General features: G+C 43.1%; 1 protein-coding gene across 1 annotated transcript in view; it reads right to left on the bottom strand.

The window, feature by feature from the left end:
* Positions 1 to 18,162, bottom strand: part of LOC112575956 (paired mesoderm homeobox protein 1-like) — a 46,890-nt gene extending 28,728 nt beyond the window's left edge. Inside the window, exon 1 of the mRNA XM_025258128.1 lies at positions 16,212 to 18,162. Coding sequence (XP_025113913.1) covers positions 16,212 to 16,692 — 481 coding nt within the window. The 5' untranslated portion in view covers positions 16,693 to 18,162. The remainder of the gene's footprint in view (positions 1 to 16,211) is intronic.
* Between the last annotated feature and the right edge of the window lie 3,995 nt (positions 18,163 to 22,157).

Genomic DNA, 22,157 nt, shown 5'->3' with positions numbered 1-22,157 from the left:
TGTCAAAATGACTAATAAACATATAAAAATCCTATATCAGATGGTTGGATGGTCCTACTTTTGTCTGCTGATGACAATGGAACATGTTCTGAAGCTGGAAACAATTTACAGGAAGCACTCAACATCTTGTCGGCATACTGTAGCAAGTGGCATTAATTAATGCAAACTAAAATCATTGTTTATCCTAAAGATAAAATACGTAAGCTACGTGTTTTCAAGTTTAATAAGGAAAATGCTGAAGTAGTGTTTACTTTATTATACCTAGGTGTTAAACTCAGTTATAGCAACAAACAGCATCCCTAAAGAATCTACATCATCCAACACATCGTGCGATGTTTTCACTCATCCATACATGTTCCTGCAGATATACGGGTGGATCTCTTTGATAAGATGATTGCATCTATATTGTTGTATGGTTGTGAAGTGTGGGGGATGGTTCTTGTAACGTGGTTAAACAATTTCAGTTTCTTTTTATAAGTATGTTTTAGACTAATATATAAATAAATTTCAGCAAAATTTCGAACTTTTTACCTGATTTCCCGGTTTTCTCACCGTCCTATACAGTTACAACCTTTCATTTTAATTTAGTAGAAGACAGCAAAACCTATATTTCTTAAAAGTCACACCAAGTAAATGTTTGAAAAACGCTATTTAAAACGGTGTATCACAGTTGGTTGTCTTCATTAAAGCTTAATAGTCATAAATATTCAAAGACACTCGATCGCGGGCTTTTCCGCCCAAACTCACCATTAACCCGAATGCGGTTAAACTTAATTTTCTCTTCTGCGCCCTGAATGCTCTGAAAAAACTTATCGAATGTATACAGATTATTTGTGATAGTTTTCCTAAATAATATCATTAGTTACCTCATGCAATGCGGTACAGGACTTGTTAATATCTCACCCCATTATTAGTATCGCTCTAAGCCTCCTTTCTGATATATCACAGTTTTGTATTTACTTGTATTCATCTGTTATCTGTGTACGTGTGCGTGGGTGAGCTGGTGATTGTGTGTGGTTACAGCTTGTTCATGAAGCTCATGGAGTGAATGAATAAAATAAACTGGAGTCTTTCCTATAAGAACAAAAACAGTTATTTTAAACGTGGATTCAGTTTTACTATTATGATCATACCCATTGCAGTGGCGTAGGAACCAGGGGGGCAGCGGGGGCAGCCGCCCCCCCAAGGAAAAAACAGGGGGGGCAGGAATATCCTTTTGCCCCCCCAATATTTGAGACCTAATTCCTCACAAAGAGCAAAGAACTGAAGAAAGGTAGGGGAACGTAGACAGGAGACGGTCATCACCGTCACAAAAGCGGGCCCTGAGGCAAGTGGAGGCCCTAACACCTCTGACGATCAGATCGGGGACAGTCCGTTGGTCTTGTTTGCCATGCTAATTGCAGGCTGCGTTGAAGCCTGAGTGAAGAAAGCAGCCGGACAGTACATCGGTACATCGAGTGTCGTCTCCCTCCCCGCTCCCCCATAATGCGACGCCTTTTCTTTGGCGGTTTTCGTTTGACCAACATAAAACATCCCCCACCCACTCGCTGCCACCCACGGTGTGTGACCGAGTGTGACTGCGTGGCCTGTGCATGCGCGCATGTGTGCATAGGTGTGCGCGCGCTGGTGTATATGTGCAGAGCTGGAATGTTGATCGTTGCTGTCACGGGGTTTGGTGTTTTCTTTTTTTTTTAGGTATACTGTTTGGTAGTGTATTTTGTAATAGAGGTACTGGAAGAGCTGACCAGTAGGTAACATGGGAGACGGGGGGATTGCTCTTGGCCGGAAGGGTTAGTGAGAAAGATGTTAAGCGAGATCGATAAGCTTTTGAAACTGTATCTTACTATCTCAGTTACCACGGCAACTGCAGAACGCAGTTTTTCTGCCTTAAAACGAACAAAAACATACCTGAAAAGTTCCATGACACAAACGCGCTTGAATAACTGTCTCATCATGCATGTATTTAAAGAGAGGGTTGATCTGCTTAATCTGGACGAGATTGCAATGGAGTTCATTAATAGAAATCACCGAAGACACAGTTTTTTTGGCACACTGACTTGCCAACCTTGATTAATATGATTTATATGATTATAACCCCCTGTGGGACCCCGGGGTATGCTTGCCTAGCAAGCATTGTAAGAATAGGGTCCCTGCCATCCAGCCAGGCATGTCGTAAGAGGCGACTAAGGTGGACACCTCACCTAGAGGTAAAATAGGTTGTGGTAGGGCTAACAACCCCACCATGTAAAAAAAAAGTATGTTACAGAAACTAAAACCAGAAAACTCGTCACAGATGGCGGAGGTAATGAAGCACACCAGGAGACTGGACTAATGACGGACGACAGCCAAACCCGAAAGGGAGCTGGCGCCCCGACAGCGGATTTACTGAAGCCGAGGCAAAAGTTGAGGGTGGGGTGCTGGAACGTCCAGACCTTGTACCAGACTGGCAGGATGCTCCAATTAGTCAAGGAGTTTGACAACTACAACTTGGACATCCTGGGAGTCAGTGAGGTCAGATGGACTGGCACGGGAAAGAGGAGACTAGCGTCAGGACATACCATCTTGTTCTCAGGAAGATCAGACGCTCAGCACTCTGAAGGAGCAGCTCTACTCCTCAACAAGAAAACGGAAAAGGCACTGCTGGGATGGAAGCCTTATGGACCCAGACTTTTGAGAGCAAGATTCCATTCAAAGTACACCAAGCTGACAGTGCTAGCTTGCTATGCACCAACAAATGACTCTGAGGCAGAAGACAAGGATGCTTTTTACGATCAGCTCCAAGCAGCCTCAGAGAGCGTTCCAGCCCATGACATGTTGCTCATCATCGGCGATCTCAATGCCAAGGTGGGAAGTGACAACACCTGCAGGGAGCATGTCATGGGCAAACATGGAATCGGAAGCATCAATGACAACGGAGAGAGACTGGCAGACTTTTGTGAAGAAAACAACCTACTGATTGGTGGCACACTCTTCCCACACAAAGACATCCACAAGGCAACATGGACATCACCAGATGGGACCACAAAGAACCAGATAGACCATGTCATCATCAACCGAAAATGGAGGAGCTCACTTCAAGATGTTAGAGCCTACAGAGGAGCAGACGTTGCCAGTGACCACACTCTTGTGATAGCCACAGTTTCTCTGAAGCTGCGTCGATCACGAGGAAAACAGGCACGTCAGCAGAGAGTGGACTCCGGCAAACTAAAAAATCCAGCCACCGAAAGGGCCTTTGCTATGGAAGTAAAGAACAGGTTCCAAGCACTAGGAGACCAACAAGAGATGACCTTAGACGACTTCAATCGAGTCTTACAGGAAACAGAAGAGAAAATACTGGGCTTCCAACGGAAAAAGAAAGAACAGTGGATCAGAGAAGAGACATGGAAGAAGATAGAAGAGAGAAAGTCAGCCAAACAAAGAATCAACAGCACCAGATCTGAACGCCTGAAAGAACAACTCAGACAAAGATATGCAAAACTAAACAAAGAGGTAAAGAGGATGGCAAGAACCGACAAAAGAGACCACATAGAGAAACTGGCAGATGAAGCAGAAAATGCAGCAAGTAAAAATGACCTGAAGACACTGTACAAGATAAACAAACAGCTAAACAACGGGTTTAAGAACAGTGATGTGCCAGTGAAAGACGTGAACGGTAATGTCATCGAGGGAGAGGCAGAAAAACTACAGCGCTGGAGGGAGCATTTTGAGTCGGTTCTGAACAGACCAGATCCCCCTCAGCTTGCAGACATCCAGCCAGCAGCTATAGACCTTGACATCTGCACAGACCCACCAAGCCTGGAAGAAGTGACAGCAGCAGTCAAGACAATGAAGAGCGGCAAAGCACCAGGGGCAGATGGAATAACAGCAGAGATGTTGAAAGCAGATATAAATGTGACAGCTCCCAAGCTGACTGAAATCTTCAAGCAAGTTTGGGAATCAGGGCAGCTCCCTGTTGCTTGGAAGACAGGGCTCATCTTCAAGCTACCCAAGAAAGGAGATCTTGGAGACTGCAATAATTGGAGGGGCATAACACTTCTTTCCCTCACCAGCAAGGTCTTCAGCAAGATTGTTTTGTCAAGACTGACGGCAACTCTTGAGAAAGACCTGCGACCACAGCAAGCAGGATTTCGTCCTGGGCGATCCTGCTCCGAACACATCTTCATTCTGCGACAGATTCTGGAGCAGAGCAACGAATGGAACACACCGCTGTACATCAATTTCATCGACCTGGAGAAGGCTTTTGACAGCATCCACCGCGAGACCTTATGGAAGATCCTGAGGCATTACGGAGTCCCTGCAAAACTTGTTCAGGTCATTGCAATGCTGTACAGCGATTTCAAATCCCAGGTTGTCTGTGACACGGAGCTCACAGACCCCTTCAACGTCAGTACCGGGGTGAAGCAGGGCTGCATTCTGTCGCCGTTCCTCTTCATCCTGGCCATGGACTGGATCATGAAGACTTCCACCGACAGCGAGAGGAGAGGGATCAGATGGACCATGACTATGACAGCAACAACAGCACTGGAAGACTTAGACTTTGCTGATGACATTGTCCTGCTGTCACACCGCCACCAAGACATGCATGAAAAAACAAAGGCCTTCTCAGAAACAGCTGGAAACCTTGGCTTGAAGGTCAGCACAAAGAAAACGAAAAGTATGAGAGTGAACGCCAGAGTCCAAGACGGCATCAAACTAAATGGAGAAGAGATTGAGGAAGTTGACAGTTTCACCTATCTTGGGTCCAAAATGTCAAACACTGGGGATGCGGAGGTGGAGATTCGAGCCCGACTGGCGAAAGCCAGCCAGGCCTTCGCCTCACTCAGGAGCACATGGAAGGCAAAAAACATCAGCCAGAAGATCAAACTGAGAATCTTCAAGTCAAATGTGATCAGCACCCTCCTTTACGGATCAGAATCCTGGAAGATGACCAAAACCATCAGTAACAAGCTTGACGTCTTCCAAAACAGATGCCTCAGGCGCATACTTAACATCTTTTGGCCAAACACCATCAGCAACGAAGAACTCCACCGAAAAACTGAAACCGAGTCCATCACCACGCAGGTTCAACGAAGGCGTTGGCGATGGATTGGACATGTGCTCCGTCAGCAGACAGCAGACTTCTCCAGAGTCGCCCTACGATGGACTCCAGACGGCCGAAGAAAACGAGGCCGCCCAAAGGAAACTTGGAGAAGAACAGTGGAAAGGGAGATGAAAGGAAAGGGCTGGACATGGGGTCACCTAGAGCGGGTTTCAGCCGATCGACATCGGTGGCGGACTCTAGTTGAGGCCTTATGTGCAACCTGATGCACGAAGAGGAATAGATAGATAGATATGATTATAACGTTTATCACATTTCTTGTGAATGCGTTAGCCGGGGAGTCATTCTTTACTTTGTTTTTTTCCTATTTAATGCTGCTTTGCCTTTTAACAATAAAGCAGCGTGTTGTGATGCTACCACTGTGTACGTGCGTGCTCTACCCCCCCCCCATCCTTTTTTACGTAATGTGCGAGTGCGAACGCCGTTCACGGTCAGCAGGGAGTTTGCCCCCCCAAAGCTGAACATCTTCCTACGCCACTGCATTGCTCTCTCTCTCTCCCTCGTGTGTGTGTGTTCGGGTGGGTGTGGGTAATGATACAAGTGTCTGTGTCGGGGGTGATGTGTATGTGTGTTCGGAAGTGAACGGGGGGGGGGGGGGTGATATGTGTGTGTGTTTAAATCATCGCATTTAACAACTATTTGTGACAGGATGATGATATCAGTAACATGACTCAACGTCCGCGCCAAAGTCTGGTGAACATCTCGTGTAACACAGGAACTCAAGGGTCTGCTGCCTCGTACACAGACATGGACACTCAGCAATCTTCATTCATTGTCTTTTTGTGGCTTTGGCTATAGGTGGATCAAACCACAAGTTACTGAAGTGTCTCAAGTGTCTACTTGGTTGCAGGCCACCTATCTGTAGCACAGCGCACACTAACGGGTGCATAACCCAAATATTATACATGTAATTGACACACCGATATATTTTCTGTTCTGTTAATAATTTTGACCATATATTGAAGCCTTCCTTCCACCTCAGAAGACATAACGGTACAAGACGATTATACGGAAGTCAGTCGATCATATATTTACTTAGATCATATCTTCCTACTGTAATTACTAAGTATATAACACTGAGCTACCACAGTTCCATACTAGCTACTACCTTAGTTTTCTGCGTAATTAATATCATAGCTCTTTGTATAGCATTAACATAGCTCACTACATAGCAGCTACCATAGTTTTCTACACAACCACTACCAATGCATCTTAGCCAGACTCCAACGGCCTGCATAGCCGCTACTAGAGTTCTATACACATGACAGCAGGTCAGATTATGGTCTATTTTAGCTCATCTTTAGTTTGAACTTTTGTGGACTTTTTTAGAGTGTTGTGGTCGTGGTGGCAGTCGTCAAAGCAATGCACACGACTGCGACTGCCCCAGTTCGGAAGAGCACGTGTTGAGGATCGGTAGAACTGTTTCCGTGGCAGGCGAGCTCATCAAGGCAGTGTTGAATGGTTTTGTACCGAGACCTGACGTGAGAGAGAATGATGCCGACGATACGGGCGATAAGAGATAGTAGGGAAAGAGGAGGCTCCTTATCAGCTCTCGCCAACTCGCCGCTCGGGTGTCTGGATGCTGTGACGGCAAGCAAGGCGCGCGAAAGGCGAGCTGCGCGTTAGCGGCGCGACTACCTGCTGCAGCAGCAACTCCTCCAACTCCTGCTGCCCGACGTGCCGCTGCGTGCTTGCAGATGGCCTTCTCCGTCACATTACTGTCCTGATGTATACGGCTGGCCCATCGCTATCGGTCATACCACGCCATTATTTTAATGACAAGAAATGTTTTTTAAACAAGGGAGGCGACTGCGTAGGCGAGCATACTGAGGGGGTGGGGGGAAGACGAGCCACAGCGAGGTGTGTCTACGGCAAGTTGTATCTATAGTGATGTGTGTCCACAATGACATATGTCTAAATGAGAGAAAAGTACAAATTACTTACCTGTACACTTTCTAGAGACAGGTTTCTCGTTTGTCTATTAACTGATAACTCCATCACTTGCGATATCAAGCTCTGAGCTCAAACTCAAGTCTGCTTTCATCTATTTTAAATTCTTTAAAATCCATTGACTCCATTAAAACACCTTTGTATGGAATAGACTCTTCAGGAGTCAGAGCAGCACTTACCCCAACCCCAAGCTCTTACTATAGTCATGCTGTCAGTCCAGGACCCCTAACTTCCAAACCCTCAGTGGCACGACGATAAACTAGCATGATTCAAGGTCTTTGCCAAAGGACTCTGCACTCTGGACTAGTCAGAAGGTCCAGTCCTCTTGATGCCAACGTATCACTTTTGCTATCTGAACTTGAAGGCCCCTTTGTGACTGGAAATGAAGTTTAATATTCTCCTCAAGACAGCATTTTGAGACAATGTAGACATCTGTATAACTCTAGAGCTGTGTGTAAAGAGCTATATAACTCTTGAGATGTATGTAAAGTACTGTATAATTCTGTAGCTGGGTGCAAAGATCTACATAAGTCTGGAGGTGTATGTAGTATTCGTATAATTCTGGAACTGTGTAGAGTCATCTGTACGCGATATCGCGGATGAAGGTGTCATCATGTCCCTCGGATACCTTAGGTGCAAGACGCTGGGGTTTCTGTATGAAGAGTGAAGCTGCAACTAATCTTGATAATTGTGCATATCACGATAATGGTACATATCAAGATAATGCTTCATATCAAGATAATGACACTTATCAAGATAATGGTTTGCTGTCGACTGTCCGACTGTCATGTGGCAAACTTTGGTCTCCTCTCCTCCATGTGCGACTGACACTACAGAGACAAACCATGGGACCACGCTTCTCCCTTTAATGAGCTGTTAAGCTTCATTAGCGAGGCCAGTGCTGGCTTCCTCCTTACATCTGAGGGAGGTTAATTAGCCTTTTGAGGCTAGCCTAGCAGCGGCAACATGTCCACACACAGCCTGTGGTTTATCTTGTGTACAGACACAGCGCGTGCCGACTCCAGGGCGTCTTAACAGGCACGTGCTTGTCGGAGGCAACTACAAGCACGTGCCTCAGAGCTTTTCTACTTGTAACATCAGACTTGGGTAGAACGGGTAGATAGTCCCGTAATCGTACATCTCTCACCCACCCTCAACACCCGCCTTTAACCCGACCTTGCAACTGATGTTACACTTAGAGTGGGCTTCGCATTTATAATGGTGGCTGCTCGTAGTCCAGTCTCCACAGTCTCCACAGTCTCAACTGTCTCCACAGTCTCCACAGTCTCCACAGCTGAATGTCCTGGTCGTCCTGCCTTTCTATTTCGATGAGACAATAACCTTTCTTGGCTTGAATCTAATTGAGGTTACCTTAAATTTTTGCTACCCGGGAGAAAATCAAATGCAATGGGCATCCTGCTAAATATATCGCCTGGTCATGTGACTGGTATATTCGATAGAAAGCTTTTTGTAGGTTGCACTATAGAATCAAACGCTCACACGTTATTTCTAGCAGTTTTTAATGTAAAGTGTGAGAAAAATATGTTTGTATTAATGCGCTCACTCATGTGACAACAAATATGACAGGCTGAAGTAATACAAAGTTTGGGTTTGTCTGCCTGATGTTCTGCTTTTGTATATGGCGACTGCGTAGAAGAATGTGGAAATATTTTTTATCAGGTCTCTCAATAAAGAAGTGGTAGTCGCCTCTACAGTGTGCTGTTTCCAAATGAGAAAGTCAGCCGGAAGAAAATGAATAGGTAGGGGTTTCAATTATCTTTAAAATGCTAATTCATTTAAACACTGAACACTTTGTTGTACAAACCAAGCCCCAGACGAACTGAGGATGCGCTCCATGATGTCAGGAGCTCAGAGCCACGGCTGTTTCAGAACATGGCAGGTAATTGTCCTCCTGCGTATCCAGGGAATTGGATCAAAACACTTTCATCAAGCCAAACAATAAAAAAAGATAATGACAGCAGATTCTTGTTTGTTTCAATAAAAACAAATCAGCATGACTGATTGGATGAGTCCTATCTGTAAACGCAAAGTGTCACTTGGCTGCTTCCATTATTTTAATTGTCTTCTCTCGAGTTGGCAGACATAATGAAATATGCGATGACTTCTTTGTCTGTGGCGATGTACAGTCGTTAATCAACGACTAACACATGTATATTTTCTGACTAGAATTTACTGAAACAATCACATCTCTTGCAGCGCGTATTTAAATCAAATACAATATCTTCTACCTGCCTTGGTTCTGAACCTATTATTTTACAACTTAGCAGCCTCCATTACTGCTTGTCATCGCTTTGTGCTGGAATTCTCAGAGTAACAGTCTGAGACTGGCGATGCTGCACACTACTGCTGGCCCAAGAAAGAAGAAAAGAAAGAAGAAAAAAATAGCCACTTTTCTACAGTTTGCAGTTCTCAATGCAAACAGTTTCGAAATAAATTACAGATTAAAAACAAAAGGAGCTGAAGAATGAAAAGGTATGCGAGATGAAGGGAATAAATATGTACAATTAATGTTTGTTAACTCTGACTCACTTCCCACAGGAACTGTGAGATGGAATTCTAGCTTTTAAAAAATATAATGGAAACTGATATTTAATAAATACCACAAGACAACTACAGACAACTAAAATGGCTTCAGTTGATGATTCTTCATAGAATTTTGCCCACTAACAGATTTGCTTTCATAAGAAAGAGCATTAACTCCCCCGCAGATGCTGTATATCTTATTGAAGAGGAGACAATAAGTCATCTAATATGGCAATGTCAGTTTGTTAGCATATTTGGGAAATATTCGTATTCAGTCATGATCAGTAAATGGACATCATGAAGAATTGTTAATTTCTCTGAAAATCTTGTTATTTTGGAGTGCAAGGAGACATCTGTACTGACAAAGTGCTCGACTTAACCACCTTGCTATATATCCAAACGGAAAGCAATATAACTTTGTACATGTCTTGTTTTTGAAGATTGTGAAGTATAGAAACAACCAAAGATAGTAAATACTATAGTAAATATAGTAAAGTTTGTAAATAAAAATAACATTAGAAAATAAATAACATCCCTAGCACACTTTGATCATAAGTTCTATTAGTGTATTTTCTATTCTCTGTTTACTTTATTTCTTCTACTAGTTGTCTAATATTGCTTCAAGTTCAACACATTCTGAAAAATATGACAGAACTATTTCTCTAATTAAATGAGTATCAATAAATAACATACGCCTGACACTATCTGCCTAGCTTTCACACATTTTCTATAATTCAAATGTCCTTTTTATTTATTTCTCAACACAAAGATTAATGAAAACAGTGAAAATACAGCAATTTTAAGGGCTTTCTGGATGAAGTAAAATTCTAACCACAACTGTAAGAGAACATTTTCGGATCATGTTCTACCTACATTTGCGAGAGCTCTATAGACGTTGGCGTTAACTGTCGGCGTGGTACAAACGGATATCAACACATTAGAGAGGTGAGAAATTACACATGATGACTGCTAACATGCACACACACACCTCCATCTCGTCTCTCGACACGTGACTTCATGTTGAGAAGTCGTCTGCTGCCATGTGGTGTACTAGTGCAACTAAATGCTTGAGACAAGAATTCATATCAACGAAACTTGTGAGCAATGATAGCAACAGTTGTCATGACGGCACTTGATTCTCATCCTGTTCTCTCAGATGCCGATAATAATTTTTGTTATTTTTTAACAAAGAACAAATTAATAAAAGCCGTCGATGGCCTCAAAAGGAGCTTTCAAAAATTTTAGCCAAAGTGTTTTCTAACAAGTGTCGTCAAGTGATGTTTTCAACTGTAAAAATAATGGCATGACAGCCACCAGTTGTAGGAGAAAGCAATCTGGCAACTCAGTGGCCATCTCTGGGAACCAGGAACGCGTGGCATGTAGATAGTTAAGTAAACAGAAATAAGTAAGTTAATTCGAGGCAGTGCGAGCAAGCTTAGGGCTGTCATGGAAACGTAGACTAATAACCACTTTTCTGTGTACATTATGTTTTTGAAAATGATTTTAATGCTTGAAATAGTCATTCCTAATTTGGTTACAATTTTTCAAAGTGTTGCCTTACATCAAAGGAAAGTTTGTTCCTAACAATGAGCACAGATAACATTGCAAAACCAGGAGACATTTCGAAAGCTTTTATGATCCATTTGACCTCATGGGCCAAGCATGGTCTTCTCTGGTGAGAAAAAAGTTTCTGTTAGTTATTACTCATGGCTGTTAGTGTTAGTGACGCTTGGGAAGAACTTGCAATGAGAATTGTTATAATGTTTTAATGATTTAATCAGGTGGTGGTTGTATTGTTGTATGAACTGATGAATGCAGATTTAGTGGAGATACTGAAATAGGACTGGTCGCAGGTAAACAAATCAGCCTTGTCTTGTTTATATTCTATTGTCATTTCATTTTGCAATAAAACTCGGATACATTTTTGGCAGTATAGGTGTTCTTTACACATACATTAAGATGTACTGAAAACGGCTTGAAGATAAAAGCATCGTTAATATGGACTGACCAGCAGAAAATACAGATTTTAACAGAAAACTTTTTAAATACATGGTATGCGAAATTCTCAGCTCTTGGCGCTAATTTCAGACCGTTAATGACACCAAAAGCAGCCAACAAAACATGTGAAGAAACTCCCAAAAATTACTTCCAACCATTTGTTAGATTCAAAGGAGATATGTTGATGTAATGAAGAAAAATTGTAAGGCCGTTGATAATCAGGATGCTAGAAATAGGAAAACGTCTTCGTACGTGTACACCGGTGATAGGTGGCACTTGTAAATGGTCCCTTCCTCAGAAAACTCTGTTTAATATTATTTAATCATAATTTATTTATTCACAATAAATTACCTTTGTTGTAGTTGATCAAAACTTTAGCAGTTGTTATGAGCGTGTCTAAACTTTTGAAACGCGCTGGCAGATCATTACACACAGTGAACAATGAACACACTGAACGTCTGTCCATTGGCAGATGGCATGTGTCACATGCTACGACATATGACAGCATGACTGATAGGTCACCGTGACAGCTGTGACACAGGTAGGTCGTCATGACAGCTGACACAGATAGGTCACCATCACAGCTGCGACACAAATAGGTCACCGTGACAGCTGGATACAGATAGGTCACCATTACCTCTGTGACATAGATAGGTCACCGTGACAGCTGTGACACAAATAGGTCACCGTGACAGCTGTGACACAAATAGGTCACCGTGACAGCTGTGACGCCCGGGGGTTGACTGGAGGCTGACTGGAGGCTGGAGCCGCTAGCGGGTCTCGTGCACAGCTTCATCCTGCCTCGCGATGTACAGATTGTAAGCTCGCCACCCTGGCTGTCAGACGCCAGGCGAGATGCTGTGATGTGAGGTAAATCATGCACGCGCCGGATTATACACGTGTTGACTATACTGTTGAGAAGTACACATGTTGAAAACTTTACTTGATGACTTACACATATTGGCTACACTGTTGACACATACAGACGATTGTGTTTATACATGTTGACAAAGCTGTGGGCAGGTAGACGTGTGACATTACACGCAACACGTGCTGACTACACTGTTGACATATATACACATGTATACATATATACATGTGATTATATTCCCCAGGCCCAGTAAGCTCTTCCCTTTTTTAAAAAAAAAGTTATCAGACATTACTGGAGATGCCCTCTAATATCACTTTTGAAGTTGTTACTGCTTCTACTACTGGTAGTATTGCGGGAATGGCTTTGAGCATAATCCCTACTTCTCTGCTTCATTAAACAAATATTGTTTCTATTTCATCCTCTTTATTATACTTACTTTCCATTAATGCAAGCAATTGCTTTCATAAATATGAGAAAAAATAGTTATACTTGCTTTTCATCTTTACAAAGCAGTTGTACTTGCTTCTTAGCCTTACAAAATAAATTTACTTTTGTGATTACAGTCATAGTTTAAAAATATTACAGCTGCTCTTGATGACATGATTATCATTGTGTATGTTACTAGTGTATGTGTAATGCTGTATGACTGTAGTTTCTAACCGCTGTCTGCCTCCAGTGTTTTTAGATGACTGTAGTGTACTGTCAGTATATGGCTGTAGTTACTTTCAAGTTAACAGTTATTGCATGAATTGCTCTAACCGCCGTCTCAGAACATGAACTTATTCTAAATAACATCGTTACGAAAAGATGTATAATAGGGCTATGTCTATTTATAGAGTCTCCTAGCCCACCAGCGAAGTATCACGAGCACAATATACAGTAGGCATATATACAATAGGCATCAAATCCATATTATCAATTCATTTATTACCTTTCAATCAGCATCATCTCTCTCCTGCACACGCACTCCCTCATTAATTGGTGATTCTTCCGACCGCGATAAAATAGCATTATCACTATCATCACTAATGTCATCGTTGTCACTATAGTTTTTCCTTCTGAGGAGTCTCCAGTTTTCATCAAATCCGCTTATGTCTGTTGGTCCTTCATTATAATCCATATTGATCTTTTATATCATATCTACGGGTTCATTTATCACCGCACGAAAAGTCACGAACATTTCAGATACATCTATCTTCATGCTCACACAAGTCAAATGTAATGTTTTGCATGTTAAAACTCGTCCTTCTTTCTTAACTGTTCATACATTTTGTTCTGTCTTAACAGTTTAGTTTCGTCTGCTTTTACAATTGTTTACACGTTTATTTCTACGACTAGTTCAGAAAGACTATTGTACTTGCCTGACTGGGAAGAGCGTAGATATATATGTGTGTATATGTGTGTGTGTGCGCTGTATCTCCCTTATATGTGTACCTGTGTCTATTTTAATCATCTGAAAATCAAAATCAAATTCTGTATCTCCTGTTCAAAAAAACATGTGTTGACATGCAGTCCCATGCACACACATTCTGTGGATATCGTGGCAACACAAAAAGCCGAAGAAGAAGGATGCCCCTTGTCAACACTGCACCGTGTGACTGAGCATCTCTTTTTTCTTGGAGCTTCTGCATGCTTTGCAGGGAAAATGCACATGATTAAACTAGTCTATCAGACATTTTGCACATGTAAACCAACACAACAAACATTGTGAGTGTTTTAAACTCACAAGACATCGTGCATGTTTCAACCAGCCCGTAGGAGCATGCACACGGAATCTGCGAGTGTTCGTTGTTTCACACCAGCCTTCAGGAAGGTGGGAAGGAAACTTCATTGTTTCTGCTTTTTTTTTTTGCAGACAGTGGCTACAGAATCGTAAGTGCATAATTTCCCGGTTCCATACTTATGTCTAAATTAGCTTATCAAATTAAATGGAAGCGCCTTCATAAACAACATGTCCTCATTGTGGTCTCTAACAGCTCACCCTCCAGCTACCGAGTATTTGTAGGACTCGCTATGTCTAAAAGATATTTTAATTTTGAAGCTCTCTAAATTAAGTTTTTTGCACATGTAGACATACTCTCTACAGTAGTTAAAATATCATACTGCCAACAAAGAATTTTTAAAAATAAGATAAAGACTGGAGAGGAAAAGCTGTAATAATTTTAGATCATGAATAAAATATAATGTAAAAATATAAGGTAATACAGTTTACTATAAAAATGTGATTGCATCTGATACCTAAAAAATATTTTTTTAAAGCAGCGCAATGGTAAGGAGAGAAAAGAGGTAAAAGTAAACTGATCTTCGTTTGTGGAAGTCGCATGTCCTGTACACTGTCTCACATCACATGTCGTCCCATACCTTGTTTACCTTGCACTACAAAAGGTTGTTTGATCGTAAACCACTTGTTTCCCGAAAATAAATCCCGAAGCGATAAGTTTACAATCGTCCCCCGTTCACTGTAATCCGCTAAAGTCTTTTAGTTTTTCCTGCAGCGAGACCGTTAGAGATTGTTGATAAACCTCTACATATCACTTCTAAACAACACCATTCAATATTTCAAGAATAGGATGACAAAGTCTTTGTCGCACATTTTAAAAATAGTCTGTAATGTAAAGAGCAGTTTCTGCATGATTAATTAAACTCTTCCTACAACAAACTTATATTACCACGAATTCCTATGACAATGCAGTCAGTAAAACCGAAAATGTCCTCGTGGAAACAACTCAAACGTTTCAGATGTGCACGTGACCGTCATCGCATCAAGTAACACCCAGTGTCTTCACTTCCCAACAAAACAGGCAACAAGATGGCTCTTACATTGTCTTCACATTGTCACAGTCCCAGTGTCTTCACATTGTCACAGTCCCAATGTCCTCACAGTGTCACAGTCCTAATGTTCTAACACTATCGCAGTCCTACCAAACACATGTACCTGGTGGACAAATTTGTCGTGTCCACAGGGGTTGCAGCTGTACACCTGGGCAATCCCACATTAACTAAAATCACCTGTCACATTTACATGCAAGTAAATGACCGACTAAATTCATAATAAATGGGTTAGTGCCACCTCGCTGATGGTTTCTAGTGCCTCGAACTGCTAACCCTTGCTCTCTGCCCTTCGCCTTCTCGCCCTCTCACCTCAGTTTGTATTGAGACACAACTGCCAAGGCAGTGGTCAAACTGACCTTTCTGCACCTGGCCTTGACTGCGAGATCGGGCAGCTTGATTATTATGTTGTTGTTCCAGTATATATTTGTTTGTTGATATATTTTGGCCTCTGCATGCCATCCTATGCGGCCTATGTTTATGTTATTTCACTTTGTTGTTGTCTGTACAGTGCACTTTGCCTTCTTTAAAGTGGAGAAATAAGCTGCACAACTAGTTTTATTATTATTGAGGCGAGCTGTGAACTCTCTCCTCGTGGCAGATTGTATTCTGTGAATGTGAATGTTGTCATCTCTAAGATGTGGAAATGATGTAACAATGTACATTTTATATGAAGCTGGGATGTCCTCACTGGTTGTTTCCCCCTCCCCTCCTTATATTTTCTACCTTTGTCTCCGTCTTTCTCTGTGTATTGTGCAGAATGGAAGATCATTCAAATGGCCTGTTACATGCATTGATTACAGTGAATAAAAGTGTGTAGATGACATGTCACATGTGTTGATTACAATGAATACAAACGGGTAGAAGTATTTCAAATAATCACATTGAGTACGTGTAAGAAATGTAAACAACGGCACTTACTGTTGTTGTTGGCGTCGTTGGTTCGATCAGAAATGTGTAGATCCTCTGGACTCCCACCCTGGGGAGTGGGAGGACCACTGGAGAGGCCGAGCGAACACTGTGGGGGTTGTATGGGAATGTGCATACCCATGGAGGCTGCCTGGTGACCGTGCGTGTGAGGGTGTGGATGTGCACCGTGAGGGTGCTGGTGAGGCAGGTGAGTGTCCGTGCTGGCGAACATGGCGGAGCTGTCTGTCGTCAGGTCGTCGAGCTCCAGGATGTTGTTGACGGAGAAGCTGGCCGCATGAAAGTCCTGGAGCTTGGTCAGGCCTGAGGACGGGGTGAAGGGCGTGGCCGCCGCCCCCACTGCCGCCGAGTCCTGCTGCTGGTGGTTCAGCGGGTACTGACTGTGGTGGTTGTGATGGTGGAGATGAAGGTGAGGGACTGTCTCCGCTGCTGCTGCCGCTGCTGCTGCTGCTGAAGTGAGACTGTAGCTGCTCATGTCTGTGGGCCCAATGCTTCGGCCCTGATGTGTGGGGCCTCCCTGATTTTAGGCCCAATTGTTCATAGGCCCAGTCCCTTGACCAGTAAACCTCTGAGTAAAATGACGAAAACTGTCGATTCCGCGATGAGTGTTTTATATCATCTGTTCACTGTGTTCACAGTGTGTCATCTATGTTCTTTGCCCGGTTCCATACAAGACACAGTCCTTCTAGCGGTCTGCAGCAGTATATGTCATCATTGTGCCCTCGTCCTGCTTGGGAAGTCAGAGGCTTGTCAGTACTGTGACCTTTGAACTATTATAACAAGTGACTTTGATCGATGTCACTGGGAAAGAACGCCCATGGGGTCATAGGGTTATGTGGTTATATCCTTCTCTTGATGACTAGTATTCCATTTGTTCCGATAGCAACTTCCCGTCCTGCTTGGTCAGCAATGATTCCTCCTTAATCAGTAAACTAGATCACCTGTCTGACCTAAACTGCTCAGCTAAGGCTACAATATCTGTTTCGTCTCAAAGAAAAAATAACTGAGGAAAGATGTATGTATTGATGCCAAGAAAGATATGACACTGGGAGAAGTTTCTCGGGAACAGAAGAGTCCCGCTTGAGTGATGTTGAGGGGAGATGACCCGTAAGACTGAAGCTATTGGCCGTGGCGCCAGTCAAGCGGTCATCAGCCCTCCGATCTGTGCACTAATTATCTTTCTGCACCGCGCATGCTGCGAGGGAGCCGTGATACAACGGTCTCAGAACAAGGATGGTCTTCCCCTTGACAGTTCACAACGGTCAGTGTGTCATCTTTGTCCACACATCGCCGGCCCGTCCCACTGTCATCGATGTACTCCTGGTATCCTCTCTCTCCACCCAACCTTGTACAAGCGTGTCCAGACGGTCAGCAGGCGAGGGTGTAGGGGCTGGTCAGCAAGAGCCGTGACAACACTGTCCCACAAGTTCTAAAGACAAACATAGATGTGCCGACACTGCAGTCGCCCTCTAGGAGAGAGCCGTGTGTGGGGGAGAGCTGCACTCTGTCATCACAGGGAAGTTGCTCCGCCACAAGACTGGATGCACCGCCGCTCGCCTGGCCCTGTGTCTAAGTGAGTAGGTGCGGGCGGGAGAGGAAAATGAATATGTTGAAAACTGATCCCGTCTCGACCGCGTCTCTCCCTTCTTTCCTTTCACTTGCTAACATTCCCTAGCGATCTCGCCGACTCGGGATCTGCCTGAGTGCTTGTCCCGCTTGCCCGTCTGCACCCTCCTGTCTTCGTAAAGAATGGAATCGGGGGGCTGGAGAGAAGGGGGATAGAGATAGTTGAGTGGCAGTTAGGCCACAGGAGGCTTCCAATCCTGTCTTTAAGCAGCGCGCCAGGTCCTCCCTCTCTGTCTGGAACCTCCCCTGCCAAGGAGCGGCGCCGTCATCCTCCTGCCTCATTCTCACTTGCCCCCTCCATCCCTGCCCCCCCCCTCGTCCCGAAGAATGCAGCTTCGTTAGGGCCTTGTGTTGGCTTCCGTTGTCCGCCACAACCACAGGGTTCGCCCTACCGCTGAGGCGAGCTCCGCGCGGATGCTGGCAGTTTCCTCTGCCCAAGTCTCTTGCGGGGCTGGACCGTGATCCATCAGAATGAAGAGATATGCTAAGGATGCTTATAGCATTTTTACTCTTTCCCTAATGTTTGTGTCTGTGTGTGCGCGTGTACGAGCGTGCGAATGTGTGGGAGAGAGAGAAAGAAAGAAATGAGGAAAGTCTTTAACGTCCCACCTTCTGTTCTTAAAGTTGCAGTATGAGACTGTCTGGGTGCTTTCAGATGCATCATTGCTGCATGCGGGTACGATAAGTTTTAAAGAAGCATTTATTCCGTGAATAGCTTTGTGATTATAAAACTCTGTTAATCTATCAGTCTATCTGTCAATCTACCAACCTATCACTCTTTCTCCCCACCCCATTCCTATTCAATATTTATGTATTGGCGAGTAAGTGTGATGACCATAACAATCAATTTTCTCTTGTATATACTTGATGGCGCATGACGATACCCAGTAGTGTTAGTGTTTCCCAACTCTACAAATAAGATTGCTGTGTTTGAACGAGTGCTACAAGCCAGGGTGTCACCTCCCGTCTATTTCTCTCGGTCTCTGGGTTTTATGAATGAGCCACGTGACTTGCTTACTGTCCATCTGGATAGTATCTACAGATGTCCTATTTCCAGGCTGTCAAAATGTGTCAGTATCTATAAATAGCTTAGTTCTCATGCTGTCTGTATCTCTGAATGGCCCGATCCTCATGTAGTCGATATCTATGAATGGTTGTGTGAGAAGCGGCTAAATGGTTTATCAATTACTCAGTCATGAAAGCCAATATGTCTGTTATCTGGCTGATAACAGTGTATAATGTTCTCAGACATGAGCTAAATGTGCACATCTCGGCACGTCTACTAAACTTGGAATCATTGACCTTTTGTAGGGTCACCAAATGACAGCAGGTCACTTCCAGGTCAGTGTGTAGGCGGCCAGCCCCTGATGTACACAGCGACAATTGGTGCTGAAATACTTGTATGTCAAGAACCCGTAATCCCTTCTCTGGTGTATGTAAAAAGATCCCTTAATCCTTCTTCTGATGTCTGAAAGGACCCTTAATCCATTCTCTGTAGGGAGCACTCTGCCCAATGGTTACTTGGACAGGATATGTCAAGACCCTACAGGTTACTGTCTAGGGAAAATACACATAAGCAAACATAAGCAAACAACACTAATTTGTCGATGGATATGTTTTCAATCAGCTCTCTGGATTACTCTGTTACTGTGCATCGCAGCTGTCCGGAGTGTTGACACTTCACGTCACAACTGCTGACCGTTACTTCCTCTGTAGTCCGAACCACCGGTAGTACCAGTTTATACATAAGTCACGCAAGATCAGGTAAGATCTGGTCTACTGGAATAATGAGTCAGAATAATGAGTTATCTTCACACCACAACAATTCAAACGATGTTTTCCGCTGTGATGAGTGTAACGTCTGAGAGACTAAGTTGTAGCTTGATGTCAGTCTTCAGCGTTACATCGTTGCTAAGCGGTCGTTGCATCATCACAACGTGTGGACATTACCTGACTGTTACACAGCGTTAGAATCTGATTGGTGCAAAGCATTACAGTCTGTCTGACTGGTGCACAGTGTTACAATCTGTCTGATGGTGCCCAGTGTTACAGTTTGTGTGCGATTTTCGCTCTAAAACCGTTGTAACTCTTCGACGTCTTAGACTAGCTGTCTTGTTTTGTAAAAAAAGAACAGTAATGGTTGGTAATCATTTATCTAATAAATAAGAGAGAGAATTCATTTATCAGGACGGGAACAAATTTTGAGTTCACATATTCAAGGTAAAAGTGATTTTTCTGGCGCTTCTTGAGAATAATTTGTATTGTTACTTAAACACACAACACAAAATAAACTAATGGTCAGCTGTTACCAAATGCATTGGATAAGAATAGAATGGCACGTGTACTAAATATACAATTATAAAATAGATGGGCCGTGCAGGGAAACATGTACATCATCACCATCATCATCATCATCATCATGAGAAAAATGGAGGTGTCAGTCCTATAAATTGATCTCGATAATATATATGTAATTGATACGTAGTAAAATAAAAATCATTATCTCCCCTTCCCCAACCCTCCAAATGTACACACCATCTGATTGGACACGCCACATGTACTAAATATGAAAGTCATGGCATTCATCTTGTATAAATCTGTCCTCTCACTTTCTCTCTCTCTCTCTCACAGAGAACTGTTCAATCAGCACCGATTACCCACGCTCTAAACTAGTCGTGCGCACAGGAACAGCCACTTGACGTTGGCTGCGGCGCGAGTCTGACGGACCAATGGAATGACGCCGGCGACTCGTGATTGGCCTGGCGTTCTTTCGCGTTGTGACAAGCGGCTCTTCCTTTCCCGTCATGCTCCTCTTTCCTTCCCGTCAGGCCCCAAACGAAGAGCAATGGCCGCGCTCTCGAACGTCCACAGCGCCTGATGGCGGAGTTGCCCAACTTCCGCCACGTCCCGTGAAGAACGAGATTAGGGTGTGTCTGGTCTCCAGATTCGCAGTTTCACGCCATAAAGTCTCGTGCTCCATTTGTCTTAGGTAACACCCGGCCAAGATGCTGTGTAGCTACATTGTCAGATTGTTTTTATTCTGTTGTTGATGTTGTTGTTCATTGAAATTTGCAGGATTTAGTTCTTACTAGCCTGTATCCAGGTTTTGTGCTGGATGATTTCCATCACTACCCCGTCCAGTTGTTATTTTTTTCGACTTTTGTTATTTGTGTTTGTTGTTGTTTTTCGTTGTTTTTGTCTTTGTTTTGTTGTTGTTTTGTTTTTGTTTTTTGTTTTTTTGTTGTTGTTTTTGTTGTTGTTTTTTTTGTTGTTGTTGTTGTTGTTGTTGTTGTTGTTGTTGTTGTTGTTGTTGTTGTTGTTGTTGTTGTTGTTGTTGTTGTTGTTGTTGTTTTGCTGTATGTGTGTGGGGAAGGGGTATTTGAGTAAATTTTAATCCTGGAAACGGTAGTGACACTGTAATCCTGGACAGCGGTAGTGTTGTATACAGCTGTAATCACTCCTACCAAAAAAAGCCTCGGTACGTGGGCGAGCTTGGTGAAAACTGTTTAATGTAAAGAATGAAAAGCTGTAAAAAAAAAAGTCAGGTTGTAGTCTCTTGTGAAGGTTACAGCTGTTTGATGTCAATAAATCAGTCAGATATTTACCTTTGGACTCATATACATGGACATCGGCAATATACCGATGGGTAAAATTATCCTAATGTAGGAGGATAACTATATTATCTTGACAGAAAAGCTGCCTCGTGACCCAATGACTTATCACCTAGCTCCAGAAAGAGGATGCCAATGCGCATGCATCCTTCGATCAGAGGGTGAGGCGGGAAAAGTACAACAAACTTGACAAAGATAAGTTACATTTCAAAAGCAAATAAACAGGTGCGAAAAATTAAGCTTCAGCAAAGGATTTTCTTCGTGTAGACCCTAAAATATTCACTAACTTAGAGACAAAACGACATCCTGACGATTGTGGTTTTATTGTGTTTTTTAATAGCTTCTGCGACTCTTAGATTATGAATTCTGTGTTCACATCTGTTGAACCTAATAAATGAAGATACCAGCTGTATTTGCCCCACTTGAGTAAAATGTTAAAGAAAATTACTGGAAGAGAACTCCTTTGATAAATCAGCGGCTTGTCAAACGATTGGAATCATCATGAGTTCACGAATACAAGTCATACCAGAACTTATGATATCTGTAAGTCATGTCCCTTGTTTGTGTTGGTAACTCTTTTCATAAGCACATTTTCTCAAAAGTTGACAACTGTTCCAGTCTATCGGAAATCACATACATGATATTGTGCATCAGTCCACTATTTCAGACATACAAAATATCAGTCATGTTGATCCACCCTGTC

Source organism: Pomacea canaliculata, linkage group LG11 (genome assembly GCF_003073045.1).
Source record: "Pomacea canaliculata isolate SZHN2017 linkage group LG11, ASM307304v1, whole genome shotgun sequence".
Taxonomy (NCBI): Eukaryota; Metazoa; Mollusca; class Gastropoda; order Architaenioglossa; family Ampullariidae; genus Pomacea; species Pomacea canaliculata.
Note: the sequence above shows the minus strand (reverse complement) of the source record. Positions and strands in the feature narration are given on the sequence as shown.